The sequence below is a fragment of the Podarcis pityusensis genome (assembly GCF_964106645.2).
Source record: "Podarcis pityusensis genome assembly, chromosome: 15".
NCBI lineage: Eukaryota > Metazoa > Chordata > Lepidosauria > Squamata > Lacertidae > Podarcis > Podarcis pityusensis.
The window spans coordinates 38,905,268-38,932,423 of NC_138040.1; the positions used below are offsets into that span (position 1 = coordinate 38,905,268).

General features: G+C 41.9%; 1 protein-coding gene across 2 annotated transcripts; it reads left to right on the forward strand.

Annotated features, from left to right (window-relative positions):
- The first annotated feature begins 51 nt into the window (after positions 1–51).
- Positions 52–26,756, forward strand: DDHD2 (DDHD domain containing 2). Of its 2 annotated transcripts, none has more exons than XM_080982436.1 (18): positions 52–184; positions 2,413–2,625; positions 3,859–4,049; positions 4,745–4,834; positions 5,866–5,986; positions 6,762–6,851; positions 9,174–9,306; positions 11,177–11,385; positions 13,049–13,119; positions 13,819–13,941; positions 14,594–14,689; positions 16,233–16,352; positions 18,039–18,194; positions 20,049–20,151; positions 21,384–21,557; positions 22,846–23,008; positions 23,488–23,595; positions 24,604–26,756. In XM_080982436.1, the coding sequence occupies exons 2-17, from the start codon at positions 2,421–2,423 to the stop codon at positions 23,567–23,569; spliced, it is 2,127 nt and encodes a 708-aa protein (XP_080838562.1). In that variant the 5' UTR covers positions 52–184; positions 2,413–2,420; the 3' UTR covers positions 23,570–23,595; positions 24,604–26,756. The 2 variants fall into 2 exon arrangements, with proteins under 2 accessions (XP_080838562.1, XP_080838561.1); XM_080982435.1 differs by lacking the exon at positions 52–184 and adding an exon at positions 434–577.
- The last annotated feature ends 400 nt before the right edge of the window (positions 26,757–27,156 follow it).

Genomic DNA, 27,156 nt, shown 5'->3' on the forward strand with positions numbered 1-27,156 from the left:
GCGGAAGGCGGGCCAGGCCGGCCAGGCCCGGCCCAGTGGGAGGCGGGCTGCGAGGAGAGCCGGCCTGCCTCGCGCGCCCCAGGCGGCCCCGCCTCGCCTCCGCCAGCCTCCTCCTTCTCCGCCGACAGCTCAGCCGGCCGGCGAAGCGGCAAGGCGAGGACACGTCGCGGCCTGGGCGCCCGGGGTCAGTGCGAGAGGAAGGCGGCGGGGAGGACGGGCTGGGGCTGCTCGCGACAGGCCAGCCCGGGGCGGAGGGCCGAGCGCGGCGCCTCTCTGAGGCGATTCTCGCCAAGCGGCGGCGGCGCCGTGTTTCGGCGGAAGGGGCGGCCAAGGGGATGCTGCTGCCGCCGCCTCCGCTGGACATCATGGAAAAGGAGGGGAATTTCTGACCTCCCTGATGTCAGGAGGAAGAGGGGCGGGCGGGGCGGGTTTGGGGGGCAGATCCGCAGCCCCCCGTGGCTTGTGGAACGACGAGCCCCGTTCGGACGTTCAGCGAATGCGTGTCGGCGAGGGCGGGGACTCGCGGTCCGTTCTGCGGTCGCTGCGCCTGATGTCCAGGCGTGTTCGCCAGCAATGGGTAAAAAGGAACGGGGGGACGGGGATGCAAAATGTCATGGATTCCTGCGGGGAGTGACAGGATGGAGAGGGACGTGTGCGTGTGTGTTTCTGTGGGGCGGGGAGGTCATCGATGCCCATGTGGTGGCAGGGGAAGGATGTGTGCCTGCACACGCAGGTAGACGCAGGTTTACCTGAGCCCTGCACCTGCCACCCCAGGTGTAACGGGCAGGAGGAGGTTATCAATACCTGCCCAGCCAGCAGTGGTCTGGGGGGGAGGGGGCTGCCCAGTGTCCAAGTGCCTATATTTTATTTTTATTTTTGGGAGGGATGGTGTCAGGGGATCATCAAATGGATTGCGATTGGGTGTCAAGAAGCTGAAAGACAGCCTGGGTCCTTCCTGTAAGGTGTTCTCAAAGGCTGGGTACCAGGTAGGAGAAACCTTGGTCACAGATGGTACAGGGATTAGGTAGGAGGTGGCGGGTGCTGCGAAGGTGCTGAGGAGGACAGGGTGGCCTTTAGACTAACAAGGGCAACAGTGGGTTACTGGATCAGGGGGGCAGCAGGGCTTGGAACGTGGCATCCGTAGCGTCAGTAATGGCTGGGAGCAGCTGTGTGCACAACTCATTTTGTAGCGATGGGTGTTTATCCAGCCTCCTCTTCTTCCTAAGGGGAATCTGTCACATTTGCTGTTTGTTGCTCGGCACAACCAGTATTATGAAACTGGAAGCATGTGCTGAAATGATTGGTTAAGCTTGTGGCTTTTGTATTTGGTATCTGGGTGCTTAGTAGTAAATACCCTGTGATTATAAGGAGATGGGGTCACTGCCTCACAGGGACCAAAGTGTTGTTATTTTGCTGACTAAGAATTTGGAGCAGTGTTTGCATGTCTAATTCGTACCCTTCTGACAATTTTATGCAAGGACTAGGATCATTATTCATATTTTTGCTTAGCTTACTGTTTTTGATGCTGAAAGCACCAGTCTAGTTGTCACTGTCCATATGTGCATTGAAACCATTGTCTCTATTGGAGATTTCTGGAGAAATATTTTTGAACAATTGCCTTGTGACAGGTTAGTGTGTTTTGCCATGTGGAGGCAAAAGCATCACAAAACTGAATATGTGAAGGCATCTATAGTTCGCAACTGCAAGAAGTCAAAATGTCTTAATATTAGCTTATTTAATTATCATTATGTATATCCAAGACTGAAATTTAATGTGTTAGCAAGCGCCTAGGGTCTCTTTAAAGCAATAAAACCTGTTCCCCACCCTGTAGTAGAGTAAAGACTGAGCAGTTAGGATTCTGTGGCTGTAAGTATCTTATTTAAATTATCATTTGGGGTACATTTTCATGTCAGTTAGGTGGGGATTCCTACCTGTCTGCGAGTGATGTAGTTCTTTTTATTTTCATTTGTATTTTGATTCACTTACCTATTTTCATTCAGTTATAATTTCTCTTCTGGTTCTCAGATGTGGAGGTGTAATTCAAAGGGATGGTAATATGCCTGTCCATGAATTTTAGAATGATGCATTTAAAAATAATTTATAAAGCTGCAGAAGGGAAAGTAGTTCTGATGCAGTTGTGGGCTCTTAGATGTTTAGTTAGTGGTCCCACTGAATTGCTTTGTGCTGAAGTTGCAGTCCAAATTGTAAGTTTGATTTGATTTGAGAGGCTTGATGTCAGTGTGGTTGCTGTTGGCTCATTTGTAGCAATTTACAATTTTATCTCGCTCATTTTCTCAGAAACTGTGCTGTCTGGGGTCATTTTTATTCCTACGTAACCTTTTCATTCATTGCTATCAAATAAACTGTAGGTATTTTAAACCATATTCTGTTTCCTGTCTTGTGTTCTTCCAGGCAGTGCAATGTCAGCAGCAGAGCATCAACCGACAGAGCCTTCTCCATTGCCTAATTTAGCCAGCTCATCTGAAGCACTGGAAACAGATGCAGCCAATAAATATGAGGCAGTTTGCCCTCATTGGTTTTATTGCAAGGTAGTAGATTCAAGAGAGAGGTGGATTCCCTTCAGTGGACAAGATTCAGAGAAGTTAGAAAATGCTCATAAATCCAGTAAGTTGAAATGCTGGGGAGGTGGGAGCTATCCTTTAACACTAAGCCTTATTAGTTAGCAATCTTTCTCAGTATCCTCTGTTGCATTAGTGGTGTTCAGAGGTTTCCTCCAATATGACTATATCCAATTCTAAGTCATCTTCCCTTGAAAATAATCTCTCTGACTGGCGTGGTTGCATGGTTCACTCAAAAACTAAATCATCAGATGACGACTTGAAACTGGGTTTGAAATATGAGCGTTTCCAGCCAGAAACCCATTGTCATGGCCACCCTTATAGTACAATCCTATGTATGTCACTACTCATACATAAGTCCCATTGAGTTCAATGAGATATACTCCCAATTAATTTAATTAATTTGATGGCTATTTTGCACCTAAGATTATAAGAAGTGCCCCACTCGGTTAGGCCAAAAATTCCCTAGCCCAGGATTCTGTTTTTTACAGTAGCCAATCAGATACACCTGGGAAGCCCAGAAAGCAGGGAAGCATAAAAGTCAGAGGTAGCCTTCATAAATTTCCCCAACTCCATATAGTCATTGCCATATGTTGTGGCAGTGCATGCTATAAATTTTGTGTTGTGCAAATAAGTACTTTTCATTTGTCCATCATAAATCTATTGCCAATCAATTTCATTGGATGTATCAAAGTTCTTCTGGTATAGGACAAGGAAGAAAGCCAGTGATTTACTAATATAGTGGCTTATTAACTAAGTGACTCTGAAGACTATGATCTGCAGTATAATTGTGAATACCAAGGGATCAGAGGGAGTGTTTCAAAAGCAGGGAATTATAAAAAATGACCTACCTTCTACAATTGTACTTCGTTGCGAGTGTTGGTGGCTGGAAGTAAATGTGTGAGAAATGAGTGGAGAAATTTAACAGCAGGTCCCTGGGGAAGGACAGGAAAATATGCTGGACATACAGAATTTATCCACAAATTGTTATCATTTTGTAAACATTATTTGTTATGCTTTCATAGCTATTTTGTCAACCACAAAGATGATGCACTTGTTTTAAAGAATAAAGCTGCAGTCTGCTGAATTCTGCATTAGATACCATATTTTGTAGGAAGCAAAAAAATAAAATAAATAGGCTACTTATTCTTTTAGAATCTGGTTTTAGCCCTGCTTTTCCTTTTTACAAAGTTCCGTTAATAATGTGTGGCTGTGGAGGTCAGGTGTCCCCTTATCTTGGGTTTAATTCCTGCTTTATAGTAGTCCTTTTGTTTTGCAGGCAAGTACTGTGATGAGCTAGTTGTTCCAACAGAGGGGGGAAGATACGATGTACATCTGAAGAAGAGGTTACGCTATGCTGTTTACTGGGAAGAAGATGAATCTGAAGTGAGGCGCTGCACTTGGTTTTACAAGGGGGACAAAGACAACAGATATATTCCATACCCTGAAAGCTTCAGTGAAGAGCTAGAGGTAACTGTAAATTATAACTGCTGCCTCCGGCAAGGACCAGGCATACCCCGATTGTAATGTTTTCCATTTTTGATCTTGGATATGCCAAGTTTTGTAACTTTGCAAAACGACATGGGAGCTCAAGCTTATATGTATGATACCGATATCTGTAAATTTTCACCTACAAGTCAAATGGCCAAGGTGATGGTGTGTGTGGAGAAAGGCTACCCCCCCCCCCACCATTCTACATTTCTAATCATCTCTCCCCTCAGTTGATAATAATGTCAGTTACAGCAGAAGGCCTAATTTCCTGATGCTGTATTTTGTTTGGCCCCCCCGATTTATATTGTAAGGACATAGACATGCATTCTTGGTGATTGTTCCCTCATTGCTGCCTCACCATCTCCCAGACAATAAAATACCTACATATTTTGCTTTTTCTCTTAATAGTCTTGATTGAGGTGTGTCCCCCCCCCCCCCCACGAAAGGCATGTATTGAGAGGCTAATTAGGACTTTATTGGCTTGGTACTTCAAACTATAGTTTTGGAACTGATTCTAGTCATTTAATTTTGTATATTGTGCTCTCAGAATAGTAGTCCAGTTAAAGATGAGTAAATATGCATAGGATTGTGCTTTGATAGATTTTTTAATTTTTTTTAAAGACATATATTTGACTCTTTAAAGATTTTCGTCTTCTTCTTCTTCTTCTTCTCAGGACACCTATATGATCTGTGTCACCTTAGATGAGTGGAAAAAGAAACTGGAGTCTCCGACCAGAGAAATCATCATATTGCATAACCCAAAGGTATAGTGAAGCTTAAAAGTTTGCTCTTTGCGCCTCTCAAGTATTACAAGCATCGTTTATCTTTTAATAAACAGTTTTGACTCTGTTTCAGGAAATCAGGAACTTGTGAAAAGAAAAGTTCATTTCTAGAGGGGAGAATAGGTGAAGTGTTATTGCCTTGTCTGTTAGAAATTTGGAGAAAGGAGTTTCTATATTCTACCCATTTTCTGGGTTTTATGGTGTAGACATGCGTGTGGGTTGTTTGAAGGTGTGAGATTGAATTATGCCTGTGGTTTCTGAGTGTGGAGAGTATGATTTGAGGGAGTGTCAAAATGGTAGGCATGCATATATTGGCATATGCTGAATTGATGTGAGTGTATTGATCATGAAAAGGTGTGCTTGAGAAGAACCGAATGGAAGGCATTTTTAGCTGTAATTTATGTTGTGCTTATTGTTGGGAATTTAATTGCTTAATTATATGATCGATGGGGATATGGTATTTTGCAAATGGGAGGTGGTTTTTCTTTTGTCTAGCTGTCAATCATGCTGTTTTAAAATGTGGAATTTATATATTTTTAGTTAGTTTTCATTTGTAATATTTCATTTCCTATGTTTAAAGAGTATTATGATTAGCTATGTACTGTATTCCACAATGTGGCATTTTCCTTCTATTTCTGTAGCTAATTTTTCTATGTAATATTTATTTTGATGCTAAAGAATATGCTCTGCTTATTTCTTAATTGTCTCTGATAGAATGCGGACATTTTCTGGCAATCTTTGTATTTGTCATTGGAAAAAAATGTTTTAATCTATGTTGTAAACCACTTAGAGATTTGTGTAAATATGAGCAGTATATAAAGTGTCCAAATAAATAAAATGGGTGTGCACCGGGAGAGGAGAATGTCTGCCTCTCCTCCAGCGTTCCTGCATGTCCATATTTGGGAGTTGCATTTAAATTATTACCCACCTTTGAAATTGATAGTCTCTGCTTTGTGGTTTGTTTCTCCTACTTATGTAGCGCTAACATCTTTTATTTTTGTGGTCCTTTCAAGTTGATGGTACATTACCACCCAGTAACAACCACTGATGACTGGGGCGCAAGTCCCACAGAGCAAGGCCGGCCAAGAACTGTGAAGAGAGGAGTGGAAAATATTTCTGCTGAAATTCCTAATGGTAATGACATGCGTCCCCCCCCCCTTGCTTATTTTAAACTTACGTGCTTTTTCTTTCTTGATATGATTTTACGCAGGGATTGTTCATTAAACAGGATAAACAGATGTGACTAAAATGATTAGAAAACTGCCTGGTACTTCTGCCCTTGCTTCAAACCAAACCATACCCAAACTTGAACATAATTCTTAAAGATGTTATACTACTACTGAAAAGTAAATAGGCACGTTTATAATACAGTGGTGCCTCGCAAGATGAAATTAATCCGTTCCGCGAGTCTCTTCGTCTAGCGTTTTTTTCGTCTTGCGAAGCAACCCTATTAGCGGATTAGCGCTATTAGCGGTTTAGCGGCTATTAAAGGCTTAGCGGCTTAGCGGCTTAGAAAAAGGGGGGGGGAGCGAAAAAAATCGCAAGACTCGCAAGACTTTTTCGTTTTGCGAAGCAAGCCCATAGGGAAATTCGTCTTGCGAAGCGCATCGAAAAACGGAAAACCCTTTCGTCTAGCGGGTTTTTCGTCTTGCGAGGCATTCGTCTTGCGGGGCACCACTGTAATATATATTTTATCTATTAATTTTTTTTATTTTTAAAAAATTAGGGAAGCCGAAGCATAATCAAATATTTGATTTAGCTCAAGTATAAAATCCATAACTTTTCTTTGAAAAATGTAAGCTTATTTTGGGGGGGGGGGGGGGCCAGGACCAAAACTTACATTTTGAGAGAATGTCACTCTCATTTGAAAATAGTGTCTTGATAAGTATGCAATTTCTATTTATTTCAGGGGAACCTTTGCAGATAGACCATTTGGTTTTTGTTGTTCATGGAATTGGACCTGCATGTGATATTCGGTTCCGGAGTATTGTTCAGTGCGGTAAGTCTGCAGTATAAAAGATACTTGTTGGTTCTGCATCCCAGGAGGTCCACAAAAGATGTGGGTCTGTTGTACAGACAGAGTTATTGTGATGTATTTATAACCATTTTATTCCATTATATATTATTTAATTGTATTCCACTTTTCAGAGAGACATTCCCAGGGCAGCTTTACAGTTAAAATAGAAATAGAACAATACAGCAGAAACAGTAAAATGAATACAATAAAAACAATAGCAGTGGAATCTAAAACTGATGATGTCAGAGCCCACTGGTCCAGTGAATATCAGCTATTTGCTAGAGTGTAAGGCTGAATATATGTTTTGTTCATATGATGAGGAAATTAACTGATGACTGTATTTGACTAGAAAGTCACTCAGACTGATTCTGTTTGAGATGGAGAAGCAAGTTGTCCACAAGATCAATTGGCTAATGATTCTAAGATTGCCAAGGAGGATATATCCAAACTAAACTAGTACAGTACTTCCTCCATATTACAGCAGCCTTAAATTATATATAATTCTCTTCCCATCAACGTTGAAATAGGAAAATTGCAAGGCTTAGTGGGCCAAAACAGTCTCTAGAGAATGTCGTTTACAGATGTTTATTACATATAAGTCCTCTTTGGCACTGGGAATTACATTGGAAATTGAGATACTTTCAACAGAAACTGGTGATGGTACTAAAAAGTAGAGTATAGATGCAAAAGTTCTTCAAAATCCTTTCACCTTAGGGCACTTTATTCTGCAACTAGTACAGCTTTGCTTGATCTTGCTTTGTAATCAAGATTGATGCAAAAGTTGCATAAAACACAAATGTAGTTTACAGATGTAACAAATCACTGGGGCTTACTGTGTCCTAAGTTGCTTCTGCACTAGGGGTTTTTCTAGAATTGCCAACCTTTGCTTGCTTTTTATGAGAAATCCAGTTGTCATCATTGCAAAAATGCTGAATTCTTTTGTTTTCTGCATTACCCATTGTGTGTTTGCAGACTTGATGTGTGGCTTTTATTTTTCTTCAATAAAATACAGTTGCAGTGCCAGCCTGTTTGGTGTGAACAGGCTACACACTGTTGAGGCTTTTTAGGTTTATTATATATTTAATAATAATTTAATATGACCAAGATTCGATTGCTGCTGTTTTGTTGTATTCATTTTACTGTCTTGCTGTATTGTTGTATTTCTATTTTAACTGTAAACTGCCTTGGGAATGTCTTGCTTGCCCCTTATGGTTCCAGCAGTCTCTTCCCTGTAACAGGACTTGCCTAGCAGCAGCTCCTCCTTGGTCATGATGAAGGACACTGCAGTGCTTAAATGGCTTAACCCAGCCAGGTTACAACAGTGTAAAACTACAGTATTAAAATTGGTTAAAACAATTTAGAATCCAAATAGGGTGGGTCCTAAACCATATAATTTTGGGTGTCAGAGACCAGGGTAAAAAGGTGCATCTTCCGTGAAATGCTCACCTAACCTAACACTTCTCCCTTTTAAGTTGCAACTCAAAATGCCATAAGGTATGATTCAATATGCAACAAAACTAGTTTTAGGAAAACAAGAGAGTATATTTTTTCAGAAGTTAACCTTGGGTGCAAAGCTGTCTGTCAATGTTTGGTTTCCAGTTCATCTTGGTTTGCAATATAAGATGGGTAAAATGCTTCTTGGAAGGGCTATATCTCAAAAAGTATGAAGTTACCCTGTTACAATTACAGGCCAGTGCTATGATTCCCAAATGCTATGCTCCATGAGCTTTGTAAGCTGATTGCAGTATATGTAGAAACACGAAATCAGGAAACGGATTAACACACTGAGTTTCCACATGTGAACTGTTGAATTAAATATGTATAAACTTAATAAGTTCCTTGGGTACATATCAGATGAGATGCTGTGGCATCCATGATCAGATCTCCCATCCTTCATCTTCTTTTTCTAAAGATAGAAGCCCTGACATGAGGTTGGGCCTGAGGGGTTGGGGGGTTAGCCCCTTTCTCTTTTTCTGCTTTCCCAATCTGAATCCCCTTCCTAGCTGCTATTTGACCCATTGATAGGGGGATGTACGAGTATAATATGATATTTGTGTATCTTCCTTCTCCTCAGTCAAATAGCAGCTTTGGGGTGCAGTCCAGATTTGGAAAACAGAGCAGGGGGAATTTATTAAATACTCCTTCCTTCTTTTCCACCCACCCCCGCCCCCCACAATGGATGTTCCTATTTTGGAAAAACGTGGGAGATCTGTTTATCCATATCCCATCATTACATCTAGTCGGGCCCTCAATGTGGGGTGGTTTCTCTGTGCCTTGATGTAGAATTGATTTTTTTCCTTACAGTCAATGACTTCCGCAATGTTTCATTGAGTATGCTGCCTGCCCACTTCAAGAATGCTCAGGAGCAGCAACAGATTGGCCGAGTAGAATTCCTCCCAGTGAACTGGCACAGTACTTTACATACTGGAGTAGATGTGTAAGTGAACCAAGAGTGTTCCCAGCAAGCCTGCCAGTCATTGTATGCTGACAGCCTAGAGTTTGCCAAAGTACAAGAGATCTGGAGGGTGGCAGCACAAGAACAGGCCTTTTCTGCAGTGACTCCCCAACTGTGGAATGCTCTCCCCATTCATTGCATATATTTAGGTGCCAGGCAAAAACATTCCTCTTCTTCCAGGCCTTTGGCTAATTAAACAATCCATGGCCTTTTAAACTGTTGGGGGCGGTTATTGTTTTTTGTTTGTTACTGTGTTATTTATTTTTGTGTTTATATATAGCAAACCACCCTATAATCCTTGGGTGAAGGGCAGTATAGAGATTTATTAAATAATGATAATACTCCTATTTCCTACAGTGTGTGAGCTGTCATGCCTGGTAATAATGACAAAGCAGGGGAGACAGAAGGGGAAGTGCATGTTATGGACTTTGGGCATACCCTAATCCTGTTCAGCATGTCCAAAAATAGTGTTTTAAGTTTGCTGTTGCTACTTTGCTCTAGAACAGCCTTGCAAATAAGGAATCAGAAGATAGTTGCCCCCTATTCAAATTTTTTACATGCCCAGTGCCGCTCCCACAATCTCCTAGATCAATCTCTGTATTGGCAACGGTTATGGAGGCACTTGCATTTATTTTCAGCGAATGAGTGCCTAATTACAACCCTCCTGTAGTAAATTAGCACCGGAACAAGGGAGTTGTTTGTAACTTTTTGCTTGAAGGATCCAGCAAATCCTCTTTGGTAAACTTTTTGCCAAGTATTTCATCTCCCATTCGTACTTTAATCCCCTGGAGAAATAGAGCTGCTTTCAAAAACCCTGTTCTGCCTGGAGGATGGAAACAAAACACTACACCTTATAATCAGGTCTTGCAATCTGTCTGCCTACCTGTCCCATGCATATGCTTAATCAAGGGTTAATTGGAAAACTGGGCAGCTCCCCAGGCTTCTTTGTTCTAGTATTAGACAGCCTGTATTGGGAAACATTGCTTCAAAATAGGGACCGGGGAGCCCCCAGCCCGGGGGCTGAATGGGGCCTCTCTGACCTCTCTGACCTTGGAACTCTCTTCGGTTAGAGACCCTTTCTCCAGGCCACACCATGCTTTTGCACCATCCATGAGTGCTTATGCTGGCTGTTTGCCGTAATAAAAATTGATTGATTGATTGCTTTTGCCTGGGTAGAATATATTTTTGAACTCTGACAATGTTTCTTGCTTGCCTGGATGGAGGATAGAGAGGGATGTGTAGAAATTAGCCTACTGTACAAAAAGTAAAATTCACACTTGTTGCTCTTCCCACTTTTGCCTCTGGCCTTGCCCACAACTAGCTACGTGCTCTGACATAGCTCAGTCTGTAGAGCAGGAGATTCTTAATCTCAGGGTCATGCGTTCAAGCCCCATGTTGGGCAAAAGATGCCTGCATTGCAAGGGGGTGGACTAGATGATCCTAGTGGTCCCTTCCAACTCTACACTTCTATAGTTCTCCCTGGAAGAATGTGGACCTTGGGCTGGAAAAGGTTCCCTACGCTGCTTTAGAATACAGTGATGCAAAGGAAGGTCTTTCAAAGATCCTTTCCATCTTACTTTCATTGACATTGTGTTTGCTGAGGATTTTAACATCAGGTTAGTTGTAGCCCAATCTTGTGTCCTGGCAATCCACTGAATTCAACGGGGCTTGCTTCTGAGTGAGCAAGTGTAGTCACTGGAGTACAGAGTGCAGCACTTGGATTTGTACTGTTCACAGGCAAACTTTATTTTTATCTGGTTTCTAAGATCAGGTATCTGTGTAGGATAACAAAGCTTCAGTGGAGGCCAAGAACATCTGGAAGGCTACATGCCCTTCTCTGTTTTGTTTACAGAGACTTGGAGAGAATCACCTTGCCAAGCATCAATCGCCTGCGTCATTTCATCAATGACACCATCCTAGATGTTTTCTTCTATAATAGCTCCACCTACTGCCAGACCATTGTGGACACAGTTGCTTCAGAAATGAACCGTATCTACTTGCTCTTCTTGGAGAGGAACCCTGATTTTAAAGGGGGAGTCTCAATAGCAGGTCACAGCTTAGGTATATATACCTTTCTCTTATTTTGATGCATGCAGACATGTTTATTTATTTATTATATTATTATCATCATCACATCCTTCCTCACAGTGGTGTTCTTTCTGTGGGACCTGACCAGGTCACCTATCCCTGAACAACGTAAAGGTATATGGTCAAAATTCCCTTTTCCCATTTCCTTTTCTAGCACCTTAATTGAATGGAGACATTTGTGTCTTGGAATACAACATGTTTTGTATCCTTGTAACCTGTTACTCCATTTCCCCCCAGTCCTATAGTTTCAGAGCATAAGGTTTCACTCCCATTTAAAGATAGGTTGCCAATCAAAGCAGCCATTCACAAGCAAATAACTCATTTTGTGGCTATTGTGACTAAGTTTCAGATATATCAGCTGCTGGCTGCATGCAGGTTTGGAAAGGCTGAATTACATTCAAAATCTGTCTCAAAAATCTCCAACCAGAACTCCAACATTCTATACATGGAAATAAATAAAATGTGAATATATTTCTGTTTAGTATCTTTCATTGCAATATCCAGCTTCTTCGCTCTTCCACTTTCCAACAACAACAACAATTTTTAAATGCATTTCCCCCCATGAGGTCATGGGATTGAGAGGGTTTGTTAGTGCAGAAATCAGACTTCCAGAGCATCTTCCTCTGGCTTTTATTTCAAATGTTTCAAAACCTTTATCATTTTACAGTCTAAAGTTTAAACTTTTTTAAAAAAATCTGATTAAGAGCAGAGCTGCATGTGATGTTTAGTTCCATGATTATTTTAACAGACTTCTTTTTAAATATAAAATGCATCCGCTGAAGGCCAAACATGCCATGCCATAGTTTGTTGCTGTTTTTAAGTAATGGCTACCATGCATAGTGTAAGACAATTTTCATTTGGAGCACGATGGGAGAAACAGTACCAGAAGCTCCTAGCTTTCAGAAGTCTCAGTGGAGGAGACTGTTGGAGGTGCTGGGAGTACAATGCTCTAGAAATGTTCTCTTCTCAGCCCTCCTTTGCTGTTTTTTCGCTTGGCAGATCCTCAGGGGCTACAGACGAGTAGCCCGCCTGCCCTGTGTTACTTACATCAGGACATCAGTCCCAACAAACACAAGATGTTAGTGCCCAAAGAGGGCAGGGGCTCCTCCTACTTGATAACATCTGACCAACATCTTGCCTCAAGGAATTTAGAGGCTAATAGGAACGCTGAATAAAGCTGCAATAAGCTTAATTTGTTCTCCTTTTTTTGAAGCCTTGTACCTCTCTCAATTTTTAATAAGTGTAGCTCCCCTTTTATTCTTCTTTTTGTACTCAAGGTGCAAATATAATGATTTAATGAAACAAACTACACTGCTGAGGTTGCAATTCAAAGGGAAAAGAGAAAAAGAGAAAGAACACTGCCACATATTTTCCTCTGGGGGAGAAAAAGCAGCTTGGGGGTAGGAATTCCGGTGGTGAAAGGTATACAAAGGCAGTTTTCCCTGTCAGTCTCCCTCTTCCTAATCTCAGCCTCAATAATTGCATTTTATTTAAAAAAGGTGGGCGGGGAGTTAAATCACAAGCTTACAGACAATAACTAGCTCCATCCTAGAAAGGGAAGACGAGACATTTGCGGTGCCCTAGATGTTATATTTATGACCTTTCCGCCAAGATACTGACTGTATTCTTTTCTTAGGATCACTTATATTGTTTGATCTTCTCACGAATCAAAAATGTACATCTGATGGAGAGGAAGATAAAAATGAGGTATGCGTTAACATGATTCAACAACTTCCTGAGTTTAAAGCTGGCCTTGTAAGTTCCCTGTGTTTTGGGGAATCTTTGTTGCTTTTGTGCAGATTAGCCTGCTATTCTTCAAAGCTCAGCACTCTGTACTTATTCAAAAGCTAGGTGACTCCACAAAAAGTGCCCCTAAGCTCCTGTGTCAGGGCTGGCTGTTTTCCTATTTTGCATGTTTCTCAGAAAATAGGGGAAAATGTCTGCACAGTCTAGCCTGAGATGGCAAGCCTGGTGCCTCCAGATGTTTTGAACTAGAACTCTCATCAACATTGAATGGGGTAATGAGTTGGAGTCCAACAACATCTGGAGGGTCACAGGTTCCAAATCCTTGGTATGGCCAAAGCTAAGGACTTTTAAGATGTTGATTTTAATAAAGAAGGATCACGTATGTGTTTGCTCTTTTACAGCAGGTAAGTTAAGCAAATGCCTAAAATCACCCTTTGATAATACTATATCTTACAATGAAGGGAGTATATAAATCTAAGAAATAAATAAACAAATAATAAAATATAACATTTATAACAGTAATAAAAGAAATGTACACACTGTGATACAATCAGTACTCTAGCAATATAGTCCAGTAGCTATATATTGGTAACTATCCTGTCTTAAGTGTTTTATCAATGCAAATGAAAAGCTGTACAGAAGTGGTATCTATTTTAACAGGAGTCACAAGTATCAGCAACTGGCCAAGAAGGTATTGGATCTGTTACAGACATTTTGACGGAGCTTGAGCTTTCTGAATATTGCTCTGTATTCGAGAAGGAAAATGTGGACAGGCAAGCACTGGTAAATATAGAACTTTTGCATTACTTGCTTTGCTCCTTTTTGTCTATTTCTTCAGCTTCTAGGCTCCTTCATGAAGATCAATAATGGTAGTTTGTGGGGGAATGGGGAGGGAACAAATCCATTCAGGTCTTTGTTCTGATCTCTTGTGAAAGCGGCTTGCAAGGAGTGGTCACAAGACAACTGCGTTCAAGTGTCGTATCAGCAGCAAAGCTAACCCTGTGTCCAGATGGTGCCAGGATTATTCAGGAAGCATTTCCTGCCCTCATTCTTGATCTTCTCTGGTGTTGCCTTTTGACAACTAGACAGCAGGTCCCACTGAAGCTACGGAGTGGGATGAGCAACTAGAACTTGCTCAATCTGCGAAGGAAACAACTACTTGACAACAGTGTTAAAAGACAGAGCTAAGTTGCTGCCCAAGTCTTATAGATGGTTTAGTGGTGGAAGAATATTTGCATGAAGAGTTTCTGAAGCTACATTTACCAGTATTGCTGTATTTTTTATAAGGGTGACGTGACCATATTCAACCCTCTGTGTTTCTCAAAGGATAGCACTGAAACACAAGTTACTAAAGTCCAAGGGCTCTTTTCATTTAAGTCACTATCTATTGTAGAACCACAGCTCATATATGTGTGTGTGATTCTTACTGTAACAGGCCTTGTGCACAGAAAAGGAACTTAAAGACATGGGAATTCCCCTGGGACCCAGAATGAAAATTCTGCATTATTTAAGGAACAAAAGCAACAACCAGGTATGTTTGGGGTAATTGTTCAAGTGATTTAAATCCATACCTTCAGTGTTAGGGATTGGAAAAATGCAGAATGCGTTGAATCTCCTTGTACTATAATTTTGTGGATATTGGTAATATTTATTGACTTGAACCAAATGGAACATCCAGCCCTTTGCTCTCTCCCCACCACCACTTCTGGCAATCGTATCTTCTCTCTCCCCCTTCTGTCTGTCTATTCTATTCTAGTTCGTTAGCAGGCAGGCAGCTCCAGTGCAAGGACATTTCATAATCTCTGGGGTAGGATTGGGCAGACCAGCCCTGTCCAGTTCTATTCCTCTTTCGCTTGGTTTCCTCCATGCTGCCATTCGGTCCTCTTTCTTCATAAATATGTGTGTGTTTAATTCTGCACACACACACACATTTTTTTTTCTTTTACTTTCATTTCTGCAAGGTGATCTGAGCAGGCTGCCTTTTACATATATTTCCTGCTTTAAACTTAAAATCTTGGAATGATCAGGAAGCACAACTGGTTGAAAAAAGCTGCAGATGGCTCTGCATTGACCTGCCATTGTTCTCAGGGATGGGGTGGCAGGGGCGATGGGGGCATGGGTTTGTATACGTTCGTAAGTTGGGCAATACATCTTAATGTCCAAAAAATTGTCCAGTAGCACCTTAGAGACCAACTAAGTTTGTTCTTGGTATAAGCTTTCGTGTGCATGCACACTTCTTCATATACACTGAAACAGAAGTCACCAAACCCTTATATATAGTGGGAGGGTGGGGTGGGGTTTTTCTACCCCACCTACCTGAATCTATCTCTATGTGTGTTTTTTTTGTTATTTCTTTATTGGAGAGGAAGTGGAAATTGAGAAATTTCTGACACCTTATGCATATATACTTTAGGATGTGGAGGGGACTAAGTTTTGCTGGTTTTATTTCTGTTTTGGACTACCACTTTGGAAGGGAGACAGTTTTTCTTCATGTGTGTGCTACTACTGATGTACCTTGGGACAGACTACATGTTATACAAACAAGCATGCAAGAAAGTCCCAGTGTCTCCTCCCCCTTTTGATTTCTCAAATGAAAAGCTGTTAGGAGGCCAAACTTTGGAGTGAGTGGTAAGATGGATGTGCTTAATATTTCCCTGTCTGCTTTGTTTTCCTTTAAAAATTGTCTCTGCCTCCAGTAGCTTTTCCAGATGAGATGTTCATATTGGGAAATAGCATAAAAATTGGTAGAACTAAGGTAGAGGCATTTGCATTTGTTACTATTGTATTTTTAAATTAGAGATTGATCTTAAGTGCATGTTTGTGTGGAAACTGACCCAAGCCTTTGAATGTCCTGGGCAAAAAGTAAATAATACAATAACTTGAGCAACCAGTGACATTGGCAAATGCATATTGTTTATACTGTAGAAATGCTAAATGGTAATTATTGTGCAACACTGAAACCTTTTTGCAAAGTGAGCTTCTGCTCTTGCAGTAGCCTAGTGGGTTGGGCAGTTGTGCCAGCAGTGTGCTTGAAAGGAATGCTACAGGAGATGGCTGTCTGATTTTTGTTGCAGAATTCTAAAGGGCAGACACCTGCAGCTGCTGGGGAAGGTGGAAATGTCAAGCAGGAGGTACCTGTAAAGCCTACAAATGCAGAGACAAGTTGCCGGCGTCTGGATGTTGTGACAGGGCAGGTAACCCCCACCTCCCACACAACTCTGTGCCAGCCTCAATTTAAGAGCATAATAAATCAACAGATGACCTGTTGGGCTTTGAGTGACTCTTGAACTGTTTTAAGAAAGTATTACTTAAGTTCCCCAAGTCCAGGCCAAATTTGTTTTGGATTTACCTGGACCAGTCTCACAGCTAGGTTGGGAAAACTTCTATTATTCTCCTATATTATGTCAACAAGCATACCCAATTGACACTGTGTGCTTAGTCTTTCAAAAAAGCTTATTTCAAAGTACCTTGTGAAAGAAGCCTGAGTAAGCTTAGCAGTCATGGAATAAAAGGAGAGATCCTCTTATGGATTAGGAAACTGGTTCAGAAGCAGGCAAAGGGTAGAAATAAATGGATAATTCTCCCAACGGAGGGTTGGTGATAATTAAACCCTTCACTAGCTGGTTCCTAGGTGGATTACCACAGTTTAAAATTTAGAAATAAAAGCTGTTAAATCACTGTCACAGGTATATGGTGGGTTCTGTAGAAAGTGGAATCTTCCAAGGATTAGTATTAGGCACTGTGGTTGTTAACTTGCTCATAAGTGATTTAGAGTTAGGGCAGAGCCATGAGGTAGCCTGGTTTGCTGGTGATATGGTTCAGGGTGTTTAAAACAAAAAGGAATTAGGATGGGTTTGTCTCCCTCAATATATACAGTACTAGAACTTGGAGACATCCGATGACACTGAATGTTGGAAGATGCAGAAGAAAGTGCCGTATTTTTCTGTGTATAACACGCCCCCATGTATAAGACAACCCCTATTTTTGGGACTGCAACAATCGCCAGCAGGCCTTGCCGCAGCAACCAATCACACACCCAATCACCACTGCAAATCTCCTGCTGGCTGCTGCCACCAGTCGCCTGCCGCTATCCGTGTATAAGATGACCCACAATTTTTCAGTTATTTCTAAAGAAAAAATATCGTCTTATACACCGAAAAATACGGTACTTCTTCACATAGTTAAACTATGGAATTTGCTCCCACAAGAGGTAGCGAGGACCACCAATTTGGTTGGTTTTGAAAGAGAATTAGACACATTCATGGATGGCTATATTCCACCTCCCTTGTTGGAGGCTGTATGCCTCTGGATAGCATGTGCTGAGAATCGTGGGGAGGGCACTGTGGCACTCGGGTCCTGCTTGCAAGCTTCCCATAGGCATCTGGTTTGCTACTGTGAGAACAGGATGCTGGACTCGATGGGCCTTTTGCAGTAGAAGTCTTCTTATATTCTCTTTCAGTACCTTGGTTTGAGGTTTTCAGTACTGGTGATTTAATAAGTTTTATGCTTCTGAGTCTTTAAACATCCCAAAGGATAACTCAGGTGTTTAGTCTAACAAATATTTGTCTATCCCAGATAATATGTAACCTAGAGAGCCATCTGAAGCTTCCCGAGCTAGTTAATATCTGAAGCTTAAATTGTTTAAGCTTGGAGAAAGGATTGCCTGAGAAGCCACTCAAAGGTCATTAGAAGGAGAGTAAAATAAAAATCATAATGTCCTGCAGCAGTGAGTTCCACAGGTCAGCTGTGTGTCATGTGCAGGGAGGGATTGCTTGTTTCATAATTGCTTTGTGCTTAATTTCAAGTAATACACTCTCATAAATTTGCTGCATGAAGTTTATTTCCCACAAAAACAGTATGTTGTATTTAAACTCCATTAGGTCTCTGCAAACTATCCTCAGCTAATCTACAAACCAGAGATCTTCTTTGCCTTTGGCTCCCCTATTGGGATGTTTCTCACTGTGCGAGGGGTGAAAAGGATTGATCCGAACTACAGCCTGCCTACCTGCAAAGGCTTCTTCAATGTATTCCATCCTGTATGTATGAGCAGCAATGTCTTGTTCTCCCACCCCCTCCGGAGGGTCAAATTATTGGGTGCCGTCCCAAGTTATTCACACATCTATTTTTGTGCAATCTCTATAAGATTCATAATGACTAAATTAGGTCTCATTAATTCCAATGGGGCTTAAGTGCAATTAACTTGGTCTGATTCCAACTCAAGATATTTAGATACCCTGCAGTGGCTTTACTGCATAATGTGGAATGTGAACTTAAATGTGAAATGCACTGCTGTCATGGGATCCACAAAGCTTCCATTAAAGGCAGGAATCTGGAACTGGTTGCTCCTTTCATCATCCCTGATCATTGGCCATGCAACTGGGGCTGATGCAGTTTGGAGTCTAACAACATCTGGAAGGCCACATGTTTCCACCCAATTTAAGTGGATTGTAATTGGAAAATATACTGGTACTTGGCATTAAGTGTAGTATATAAATTATTAAATGAAAACAGAAGAAAACAAAACCACTAACAGATACATACCAGTTCTGTGCCCAGTTAAAGATAAGGTAAAGGGACCCCTGACAGTTAAGTCTAGTCGCGAACGACTCCGGGGTCGCCGCGCTCATCTTGCTTTACAGGCCGAGGGAGCTGGTGTTCGCTCCGCAGTTTTTCCGGGTCATGTGGCCAGCATGACTTAGCTGCTTCTGGTGCAACGGAACACCAACACCAGAGCAGCGCACAGAAATGCCGTTTACCTTCCCGTCGGAGCGGTACCTATTAATCTACTTGCACTTTTTGGGGTGCTTTTGAACTGCTAGGTTAGCAGGAGCTGGGACCAAGCAACCATCGCGGGGGTTCGAACCTCTGACCTTTTGATCGGCAAGCCCAAGGCTCAGTGGTTTAGACCACAGTGCCACCTGCGTCCCTACTGTGCCCAGTTAAATACCAAGTATTCAATTCATTGAAAATAACATAAAATGTGACCATTTTGGACAATTTTGCCTGAAGTTCATTTTTATTTCATTATCTTAATAATGATAAGTGACTTTAGGAATCCTTCATTCTTCTAGGTACTCAGTGTAGCACCAGCAAAGGTTGGGCAGGGTGGCATCACTAGAAATCCCATCTTCTTTGCTAGGAGACCAGTCCTCTTGCAGACCAGATACTGATGCTGCGCCAGAGGGACAGAACTGGGATTCTCTTGGTGTACTTATTGTGCTGTCCAACAGTCTGTTGTATGGGGGACATGCTGAAGCTGCCTTGTCAGCAGCAATTCAGGATTTCATGGATGCGAGGGCAGCTCTGCAGTTTTTCCAGTACGTTGTTGGCCTAGGAGCAGTCTAGGAATGGAGGGGCTTTCTATAAGCTTTCAGGTGCTATGACGAAAGAAAGGTGGGGTGTAAATGAGAGAAAAATAAATAAATAACCCATTTGTCATGTCCCATCTCTGTTTTTGGACTACAACTCCCATCATCCCTAGCTAACAGGACCAGTGGTCAGGGATGATGGGAATTGTAGTCCTAAAACAGCTGGCGGGCCAAGTTTGGCCATCACTGTCCTAACCAAACATACACCTGAACTGAACTTGGAAGAAGGTCTTGGCAGGCAGGTTCAAGCCAAGAATGGGGTCCTTCAGAAATCCTAGTCCTGAACCTTTTAGGGTTAATATGCTGCTGCTAGATATTATTTTTTAATGCAATGTGATTTATATATTTATATATTGCCACTGGTTTTGCTAGTATATTTTAAGAATGATTTTGAATTTAATCATTATATTGTTTTTAGAATTGTTTATAAGCCACCTTAGTGGTCATTTGGAACCAAAAGGTTGGATAGGAGATGTGATATATAAATTAGAATGAAGTGTCTCTGCTTGCTTTCTTCTGCAGTTTGATCCAGTAGCATACAGAATTGAGCCCATGATTGTCCCTGATGTGGAGTTTGATCCAATGCTGCTCCCTCACCACAAGGGGAGGAAGAGAATGCACTTAGGTAAAAGAGAGAATCTTCCTTCTGCTTGCATCGCCCTTTGAATCTAAGTACGCTCCAAAAAAACCACCTTATATTTCTGGCTAGTGATTGAACACAAGACATACAGATTGTCTTCTGCTCCCCTTGGGGCAATCATAACACCTATCCTGAGACCCAGGATTCATTTAGAAAGTTGTGTGCTAGCCGTTCATGATTAAAAAGCAACTATCAACCTGATTAAATAACAAATCCCTAGTCCATACAGGGAAATGTTTTATTTAAAAACATAACAATATCTAAATAGCTCAGTTAAAGAAATAATTTTCTGGAATTATTGAAGGTTATTTTGTGGAATGTGGAAATTGATCAAATATTATATACCTGGAGACATTCAAGAGTTGGGTCTAAAAATATTTTATTGTCTAGCAGACTTGATAAATTATTTATAATTATACTAACTCAGATCAAGTGGGATTTGTAACAAAATAATAAATTTTAGACCTAATTAGAAATGTTTTGAATGTTCTTTCCTATAGGAAATTGAACAAAACGAAACACCAATTACCATTTTGACACTTAAAACATTCAAAGCTTTTGATAACTTAGAAGAGAATTTTGTAACTGAGCTTATGCAATTAGGTACCAAAACTGAAGATGCTCTTTCTGCAATTTATCTACATATGCTACAATTCACATGCTACAATTCAGACCAATAATTATGACTCATTGCATGCTACCAGGGACAAAACAAGAGTTAGGTGCCAAGTTCCCATATCACATTTTGCCTCCCAAAGTTGCTCTTTAGATATTTCTACTTCCTCAGAATGTTAGCCACAATCCTCTGGCAACCTCAACAAGCGATACAAATGATTCTTGAAATAATGTTTTCACTTGTGTACGAAGATGAATAATTCCAGCCATCCATCTTCTGGAAATAAAACAATATGTGAGAAATAATCCAGGGAAACAAGAGAATTGGAGAAAAGTTGAGGAAAGTTCCAGTGGGGCAGGGAGGAAGGGGCGAGAGAGAGATGGTGGAATTGTGAGACTCAAGGATAGGATTGAAGACACGGGGGAAGAAAAAGAAGAGGGTGTTAGGAACTGAGCGGTGCTGAAGCTATGAGGATAAGCCACAAGGGGTCCACGGGTAAGAGAGATGTATCCTGACCTGTTGATGACATATTTTTAATTGCAGACTTTCAGAACAGGCTGGTTTTTTAATTGTAAGGCTGTTTTTACCTTCTCCTTTTCAGAACTGAAGGAAGGCCTCACGCGAATGAGCATGGACCTCAAAAACAATTTACTGGGCTCCTTGAGAACAGCTTGGCAGTCATTCACCAGGACTTCACTTCCAGCTGTGGAGGCAGGAGCCACTGGAGATACGGAACAAGTATTGGAAGCTGAAGCCAGTTCAGAGAAACAGACTGGTGAGCAGGGGCTTAATTGTAGTTTGTAAACGGAAGAACAAGGTGCAGAATCCAGCAGAACCCACCCATTCTTCCTGTTGCAACCAAGGGAAAATTTTGCCTGTTGCTCTGCACAAGTCCTTGCAAGATGCTTCCATTGATGCATTTATACAAGTTCTGTTCTGCCCTTCATTGTCAAGTGATCTTAAGCTGGCTAAAACAAATATCTGTACTGCCCTGCCCAGATATACAGTAAAAACAAATGTATACATCAGCATTCAAGATAAGTATGATACATAAAAGTGAACAACATAAAACAGAATGAAAAGCAGCTCACTTAACCTGCTCCTATTCAGTGTTAAAATAAGTAACCTCAATCATGTCCGACTCCGCCCCAGCCAGGTGACTAGTGGTGAGTCTTTAATTGGCACTGGAAGTTAAGCAGTGTTACCACCAGTTGTATATTAAGGGGAAGGATGTTCCACAGCTGGGGTTCCACCTCTGAGAAGGCCTTGTCTTGAGCCAAAGAGCTACAGACTACAGGCTTCACACAGAGATGACATGACCAGTACATCCCCAACAGATTTTAATTCCTTGGCAGGGCAGGGAGAGATGCTCCTTAAGTTAACTGGGTTCAGCGTCATTCAGGGTTCCATACATCAGCACTAAAACCTTGCATTTGGCTTGGTAGCATATAGGCAGTCAGCGCAGACCCTTCACAACCCATGTTATATGCTTCTAGCTGGCTGAGTCAGTCCAAACTGGCAGCAGCCTTGTGTACCAGCTGCAGCTTCTCAACTGTTTTTAAGAACAGCCCTATGCACATCACATTAAAGGCAACATAAATGAGGTTCCTGGGTTTCATCCATTCAAGCACTGACCTGACCCGAACTTGCTCAGCTCTCTGCAAGATGGTGGTCTCTTACTCCTTAGACTCTCAACCATGTTAGAGTTTTGAATAATTTTGTCAATTCATTTAGGTATCCTTTGGCCAGATACTGACGACTTTTGCTCCCTTTGAATTTGTGCTCTGTAATATTTGGGCCTGCACATGGACTGGTATAACTCTTGCCAAAATGTCAAATTAGTTTTGTTTTGGCAGCAGTCACCCCTTGTTTTCAGTTGCCTGTGGTGATACTTGCAAAGATGTCTGCATCTAGTGTGTGACAGAGCATCTTACTCCTCCTTAGGCAGGAAACATGACTTGCAATACCTGTTAGCATTGGACAGTCATGCCTTCACCAACCCAGCCTGGTAACCAATTTTAGCTGTGTATATTAATGCTGTCTTTCTTTCTTAAACAATTCAGATAGGAAACTTGAGGAACCAACCACACCAGTGAAAGAAGAGTCTGCCCCAGTTAACGTGGGTATGCTCAATGGTGGCCACCGCATTGACTACGTGCTTCAAGAGAAGCCAATCGAAAGCTTTAATGAGTACCTGTTTGCACTGCAAGGCCATCTCTGCTACTGGTAAACAAGTTTTTTAAAAATGTGTCTTTAAATTAATTAGCAATTTCCCTCATCTTCCAAGAAGCTCAGAGCGATATATATGTTCTCCCTTACTGGGGGCAAGATCTATCAATAGGCAGAACAAGGTTCTCTGAAGACTTTCCAGTAGGAGCCAAACAAGGGGTTTCCACCACTTTCAGCCAAGGAGGTGGGGTGGGACAGTCTCATAACTTTCCAACCACTTTCAGGAGTAATAACATCTGGGAGGACATAGGAAACTGACAAGAGTAATGCAAACATCCTTATTATTGTCCTGAACACTTCATTCAAAGTTGTGTCTTCAACAATCATAACTATAGCTGTGGGATGAGATGATTGTGTGTGTGTTAAGTGTTAGGATTGTCCTTTTTCCTGGTGCCTAAGTAAATCTGCCACTTGGGCACACTTGCTCTATATGTAGCTCTAATAAGTAATTCATTGTATAAATATTTAACTTCCAGGGAGTCAGAGGACACAGTGCTGTTGCTGCTGAAAGAGATTTACCAAACAATGGGCATCGGCATGGACCAGCCCCTTCCATAAAGCCAGACTAACCAGCTCCACCAAATGTAAGTTGCCCTGTCTTTCTACTCATCACCCAGTTGGGAAAAGTGCAAAAAACTATTTTGGCTGTGGTGTGTGCACTCAACTCACAATGAATGCTGTTTGCAGATTTTGTGGGTTGTTGGTAGTGCTTCAAAAACCTACCAAGCCGGTTTGGCCAAGCATGACCCTAGGACTCAATAAATGAATGTGTAAGCCACAAATTAATATGTGTTTCTCATACCACCTTCAGCGTTCTTGTTTGTCCACAGCTAAAGCGGCTCAGAGTCAAATGGCCGTGAAGGAACAGTAACAGCCTTAATTCCACAATCCTAAACAATACAGTGAAGTAATGGTTAATTCATTACAGTGAATCAAAATCTTTTTGATTGCAGCAAACTTTATTTTCATCATACTGTACTGATGTTTAGCTGGTGTAGGGGCATGTCTATGTACTTGTAGTTTTTTGTTTTAGCGGGGTGCACCCATTATCATCCAAGAAACATGGTAGGAATAGCAGTGGCTGTCTTGAGTTGTCCTCAGAATATAACATGATTGAGTGAAATCTCTTTTTCCATTGATAGTACAGGGCAGAAAGAGGCACTCTCCTTTCTCCAGACCTATTTCCTGCTTTTCTGATTGCTTACTGTTTGTGAAAGAAGCGTAGACAACTGCCACATAACCGCCTCCCAAATGAATATACTTTGTTTAAACAATGCAAATTTAATATTTTAGCCAAAAGTCACTAAAACAATTCATTATCTTTTGTTTTTCAATTTTTTTGCAGTCTAAGTTGCACTGTTGAATGCTACTGTATTTTTTAGAGATTTCTCATAGAGCTACACAATGCATTCAGTACTATCCTTTTCCTAATTGTCACTTATGTTGACACTTAAATGTTTTTTTACCCAGTGTGTGCAGTTTTGAAATAGCCATAACGTAGTTTCCATCCCGCTTTGATTTCTCCATCCATCCATCCATCCATCCATCCATCCATCACTGGCCTAGCTAATCTTTACCTGTTGCTTCCTTAGATTTGCTCCATGTTGAAAACTCATCAAGGCTCCTGTCCACCTTCCTCTTGTCTCCTCTGTTGCTGCTGTGCCCAGCATGCTTCACCCCACACTGCCTGGAGCTCTGGAGGACTCACCACCCAAGTCTTATTCCATGGGAAGTGCAGCAAGCACTTTGACTCTCTGGGCTGTGTCCTCTGGCTAGAGGCTAGCGTGTGTCAAGTTGCAATACCACCCGCATCAGGTCTAGTGGTGCACTAGGCGGGGCCAGGAATCGGTGCTAGAACTTCACACCTCCTCTTGAGTTGGAAAGCCATGATACAGGATGTTGATACCAAACTGGGGAGATACCACACTTTGCTGAGTAAAGCTGTGAGGAATGTGGGCATATGGAAATGCTTGTTTTGTGGCTGCACTGGACACCCAGCACTAGACATTTTTGAGTAGATTTTTGTTCCTTCAAACCTTATTGCTGCTGCTTTGCCCAACTGGTGGAGCTACAGACCAAAGCAAAAAGGCCAGTTCCTGTCCCTACCATAGCAAGCGCTATTGTGCTGGTAATTCCCATGTATCGTCCTGTACCAACCTTGCTACAACAGGAAAAGCACATAGGCACTCACTTAGGAATAAACTAGACAGGTGCTTGGAAAAACCCTGTAAATCTGTATCTGGCTCAGGTGACTCCTCAGATTCTGAAATTGTCTCTGTTGTCTGCTTAGTGTAGTTCTTATCCAAACAGCTTTAGCATACTGGAGAAGCTCCATTTCATTTGTATCTTTGCTGTCCATGCTGTGTTAAGAGCTGCAATGATCCAGCAGCTATGCAATAAGGAAGAGAGCCTGAGCTGCTGGCAGGCTCTTCCCCTGAGCTAAGTTCAATAAGAATAGGATGCCCTACTACAAGTGTTTGGAAAGGATTATGCATCGCAAAGATGGTGTCTGTGACTGAACATCCACTCACTTTACAGCTAATTCTGATCTCATTTGTCGGCGGGTGAGTGGGATAAGTCTGGGTCAAGGGGAATCATGTTTCCCAACCCTTTAAACCTATACCTACTTACCAAGAGATCCTGGTGGTGAATTAAAACTATGCCTGTGCCCATTTAGTAGGTTGTGTTTTAAAACAGAGTAGCAGTAGCTCTGCACCTGCACTTTTCACACAGGAGATCATATTTTTTTCCTGACCAAACATAGGAAGGTGGTTGGCCAACTGCTCACCAAGTTGATATGCTGAGCTGTATATTGGATACAGGAGGCCACTAATATATTTGCTCACCTCCATTTTCTCCTTGCTACCAGTTCTTCAAGTCCTGTAGTAAGCAAGGAGAAAGGCGAATTCTGCTTCCCTTGCCCTTGAAGGTTGAGTAAGGAAAGAAACAGTGCTGTTTCTCTAAGCTGAATGCACTGCTGGGGGTGGGTGGTCCACACTAGAGGGCAAGGGGAACTTACTTGCTGCTGGAAAAAAATGTGGAACTGTAACCTGAAACAGGTAACCGTCAGGTGAGTCCAGATGCAGCAGGGGCTCACTTCACCTGTGTCTCAGCATGGCCTCAGAGGATTTGCTCATATTTTCAGAAAGCCCCATCTACAAAGGCAACAGCAAACAATGTGTCATGCTATTATTCTCTCTGTATTGTGTATCAAAACTCTTTGTCAGTATTCAGTTTGGTTATTCATCCTATGTATTTGCACTATTTGTTTCTGCATTGTTCATCATCTCATCCACTTGTGCTGCAGCTGAGGGCTCATCCACTCTTCACCTTTTGCCCTGTGCTTCCTAGGTACAGGTCCCAGCTCCCAAGCCCACCCCCACCACTGCTTTCCCCAGGAAAACCCACAAACAGCCGTTCAGGTTTTCTGCGGAATTGTTTTCAGGGGTAAAGAGCAGGTTTTCATAGGGAAAGTGCTGGGGCCAAAAAAAAGCACACTTTGGAGCTTTAAAGCGTGGACCCCTCTGCCTAGGAAGCACAACACAAAAGGAAGTCTGGGTGACCCTGAGTGATGCTATTTGACACAACCAAGTTCTGGATTAGAATCTCTAGCAGCAGTTATAGGAAGAGTCCAGCCTCGGTCAATCAATTCCCAAACAGCTGTTGAAGTTTATGCACTTTGTAAAATATGTCTATTTTAAAAGTTATTTAATTCTTTTTCCAGTAAATATCTGACTTTGGTGCATTTATTGGCCTCTGTAAGGAGAACCCTGGAAGTCTGAGGGCCTAAGGACACTTTATTGTGTTCCAATATAGGAACCCAAGCAAGGTTGGAAAAAAGCAGTGAATATGCTTTTCTCTTGTAATTAGAGAATGGCCACGAGTGATTATAGCTTACTGCTTAGCCAAATACCTGACTTCTGTCATTCTGTGCATTGTGACAGAAATCAGCAATTCATCCAGCAATTGTCAACTTGCAAAAGATGCACATCTTTTTCCCCAGCATGTTCCTGTGTTGGAAGATAAATACCACAAGGAGCAGCCCCCAAATACAGAACTTGCCTGAATTTCCTATTCCCTTTTCCCACTTCCCCTCTGTGAGGCCAAATACCATAGCTCTAGATTTGAGGCAGTAGTTGATGTTT

Bases quoted from the DNA above. Each gene is read 5' to 3' on its own strand.
- DDHD2 (XM_080982435.1), top strand. The intron at 11,386-13,048 runs GTATATATACCT...TTCTTTTCTTAG, and splicing joins AATAGCAGGTCACAGCTTAG to GATCACTTATATTGTTTGAT. The intron at 13,120-13,818 runs GTATGCGTTAAC...CTATTTTAACAG, and splicing joins GAGAGGAAGATAAAAATGAG to GAGTCACAAGTATCAGCAAC.